Source organism: Topomyia yanbarensis, chromosome 2 (assembly GCF_030247195.1).
Source record: "Topomyia yanbarensis strain Yona2022 chromosome 2, ASM3024719v1, whole genome shotgun sequence".
Classification (NCBI taxonomy): Eukaryota; Metazoa; Arthropoda; class Insecta; order Diptera; family Culicidae; genus Topomyia; species Topomyia yanbarensis.
The window spans coordinates 1,408,633-1,412,208 of record NC_080671.1 but is presented as its reverse complement, the minus strand read 5'-3'; the positions used below and the strand labels follow the sequence as shown (position 1 = coordinate 1,412,208).

Below are 3,576 nucleotides of genomic sequence, written 5' to 3'. Positions count from 1 at the left end.
TTTCCCTTTTAGGTATATTGTTCTGCTAGTGTTTTTCTGTTGAAGCTAGTTGCGCACAGCAAAAACGATGCTAGAAACAGTGTAGTTTAAAATGAACTACCAACAGTTGAAAGATGGGATGAAAAAGTATCGAAATCTAAAATGAAATCACAAGTTGTTACATCTTTTTCTCGGAGTGTGTTGGATTGACTTCGCACATACTCGCACTACTATACTAATGATGGCGCCTATCGGTTCAACCGATACGCGAGTGCGCGCTGCGATGAATCATAGCAACCCGCGCCAAACTGCGTTGTCATTACTACCTATTCACAGTCCAAATAGAAACTCTACCGTAAGATTGAACAAAATAGAACGATTTTATTGGTACAGTTCGTTTTGATTTTGATGCAAGATAACGATCAATATTACTCAATAGAGATAATTAAAAGGGAATATAAACACTCATCCATCCCAATAACGAATCGACGAATATTCACGTGTGTTCTAATCTGTAAGCACACCATTGTCACTCAGTGATATCACCCGCGTTGCCACTCACTCACGGGCATCGGAAAGCTCAAATCGCACCCACCAACAATGATATCGCAAAATTATAGTCCACTCTAATCGAGCGTGAGTTCGGAAATAAATACAAACGATAACGGACGCCGTCGGCCAATTCGTGCGCAGTTCTCAGTAGGTAATCATTTGGACACGACGGAATGGAGCAGCAACTCGAAGAAATGCAGCGTTTGCCCGATGGACAAAAGAGCGACGTGGACGAACTGCAAGAATTTTACGACAACGCGAAAAAACGCATCTCAGCGACGGTTCTAGCATCAGGAACCAATCGCATTGAAAAGCAGGCACCAACGGGGCGCCGAATTTACATTGCTCGGCATGCCGAGAGAATTGATTTCGCTTTCGGCGATTGGATTCCCTACAGCTTCGATGAGACCGGGAATTATATCCGGAAGGATTTGAACATGCCGAAAACGTTGCCCAAAAGGTTAGTACCGTCGCCATCTTTTTTTTTAACAGCTTTGCTATAGACTATTTTATTAAACAGAAGCAGCAGTTTATGGAAGTCAGACACTCCGTTGACTGTCCTGGGTCGATATCATGCCCGTTTAACTGGGGAGGCCATGAAGGAGGCGGGTGTTCAGATTGATCTAGTGTACAGTTCGCCATCTTTCCGGTGCATTCAAACAGCTGCGTCTATCCTAGAAGGCCTCGGATTGCAGGAATCGCATTCAATTCGTGTGGAACCTGGGTTGTTCGAGTGGACGCAATGGTATCAAAGTGGACTACCCAAGTGGTTGACACACCGGGAACTGGTCGCTGCGGGCTACAACGTAGCGACGGATTACGAGCCATTTTCCACGGTTGAATATCTGAACCAGAGAATGCAGGAAACTATACCAGACTACTTCCAGCGGAACACGGAGCTGATGAAAGAATTGATCAAAACTACGTGTATGTCACGTGAAGTTCAATGATGGTTGCACTTTTTAACCTTTTGTTTTTGTGTTTCGCAATTTATAGATGGTAACATTTTGGTGGTCGGCCATGCTGCTACTCTAAACACTTGCACCAGGCATTTCGTGGGGACCGAGATGCTCCCGATCGTCAAGTTCTATCAGTTATTACACAAAATTCCCTACTGCAGTATGGCTGTGCTTGAGTCGAAGAATTATGGCGGTAGGGGTGACGGTTGGAAACTGGTAGAACCTCCCTGTTATCCCCTGACCAATACCAAAACTGAACGCTACGATTGGAAGGTTTTACTCTGAAGTGAAAATGTTTTGAATTGTCAGTGGATTTAGATTTCAATAAGTAGTGATGCATCTGTGTCTAGATTTTAGGATTGATCTCAACGCACAATTTTTAACGCCTTTGTTTTATTGAGATTTTGGTATTAACTATGTAAAATTGGAAACGAATATAGTGTCGTAATAATGGCTGTAATACAAATACAATAGTGTTTTAATGCAAACTTACAATTATTCGGTCACCGTTTAAGTATTTTGGCGGGAAATTAATACGATATTTCAACCTTTAACGACCTTCGTTGAATTGAACGAAGAAAGTTAGTTTGTTCGTTCTTTCATTCTACACTGTGGTTTGGCAAATTTTATTTCGCTTCTTTTTTATATTTAACTATTTTTAATTAAAAATAATATCTAGGTCCCTAAGACGGTCTAACTTTTCATCAGAATGTTTAATGCTGCAAAATATTAGTCGCACCCCGTCTTATATTTAACTTATACATTTACCGAGTCAGCAAATAAATTGGTTAATCGGCTCAAATCCTCGCACAGCACAAATCACAAAACTCAGCTGGGTTGAGAAAGAAAAAAAAACTCCTATCTCACTTCTCTGGGTAGACGTGTATAATAGTGTTTGCTCTGATAAATTCCGACTTGAAAGAAAAGTTTTCTTCGGTGCTTTTTGCACCCACACCTTAGCCTTTTTGCAACATTGTGGACTAGGACTCCCGAAGGATAGCGCGCTGCTGCTGGCGGGTGTGAAAAGATTTGCGCTTGGAAAAGTTACTCACTGCTGCGGGTTTTTTTTTTTGCTTGCTCGCTAGCTTGTTTGTTTCGTTTGGGTGTTTCATACCCCAGCTGCCCTCTCTAAGATTTCAGACAGAGAGCTAAGCTAAGAAATAATAAAGAAAAAGTGTGGCTTTGATGATTGCAGCCTTCCCCAGAGAGAGGGAGAGAGAGGGAAACTTTCTCGCTTTTCTTGAGAGGTGCAAAATTTTTTATTTCACGGTGGCTTCTGTTTTTCCCCGTGTGTTTGAAAGTATTTCTAACAACTCGACTAAAAGTGATTGAGTCTCGGGAGGCAAAAAACTGGCAGAATGTTGGAGTATTAACGAGAGTCATTTGAACAAAAATAAGAAAAAATAATGGTGTGATAGAGGGGTACGAAGATGAGCAATTGATGAAATCCACTTTTGTAATATCCACTTGTCAATAAAGAAATTTCATGAATTTTAGCAAACTGTGACAATTTGTCAATTAAGAATTAAACCACAAGAGTATTTACAATGAATCTGTAGAATGTAGGAGGAAGAAATTTTAATTCTATTGTTTTAAAAGCCGGTTGTATTGGCTTTGATAGTCGGAATATCGTTTATCATGTGTGGTACGACTACCTCATCGATATTTTCCGTAAGTGTTGCTTTATTAATGACCCAATCTTCTTTACTTTCTTCTAGACCATGATAATATGTCTCTTTTCGATTTATAATCGTAAATTATTCATATTGCTAACTGGAAGAACGACCACTTTGTTTTCAACAGATGAAGCTGGCTTTTGGTCACGGTTTTAGCAAATATTATTTTATTTTGTCTGTCGGCGATAGACAAAATAAAATAATATTTGCTAAAACCGTGACCAAAAGCCATCTCCATCTGTTTATTATTCATATTTTACTTTGGATGACAAATTGAAAAACGTTATAGCTCTTTGCAATAACCTAATTGATCGCAGGTTTCTATGGACCAATTTTAGAGTAAATTTAAGGAAGGGGTAGGAGTTTCAGCTTAAATACTTTTTTTGTGATTTTTTTAGAAATTTGGGTGA

The 3,576-nt window shown here is 39.7% G+C and overlaps 1 protein-coding gene across 1 annotated transcript; it reads left to right on the top strand.

Moving 5' to 3' along the window:
- Positions 1-601: 601 nt before the first annotated feature.
- On the top strand, positions 602-1,961 carry LOC131683065 (ecdysteroid-phosphate phosphatase-like). Its single transcript, XM_058964887.1, has 3 exons — positions 602-991; positions 1,052-1,458; positions 1,528-1,961. The coding sequence occupies exons 1-3, from the start codon at positions 705-707 to the stop codon at positions 1,773-1,775; spliced, it is 942 nt and encodes a 313-aa protein (XP_058820870.1). The 5' UTR covers positions 602-704; the 3' UTR covers positions 1,776-1,961.
- Positions 1,962-3,576: the final 1,615 nt, after the last annotated feature.

Coding starts and splice junctions, on each gene's coding strand:
- LOC131683065 (XM_058964887.1), top strand. CDS start 705: ATGGAGCAGCAACTCGAAGAAATGCAGCGTTTGCCCGATGGACAAAAG. Junction 992..1,051: donor CCGAAAACGTTGCCCAAAAG/GTTAGTACCGTC, acceptor TTTATTAAACAG/AAGCAGCAGTTTATGGAAGT. Junction 1,459..1,527: donor AGAATTGATCAAAACTACGT/GTATGTCACGTG, acceptor CGCAATTTATAG/ATGGTAACATTTTGGTGGTC.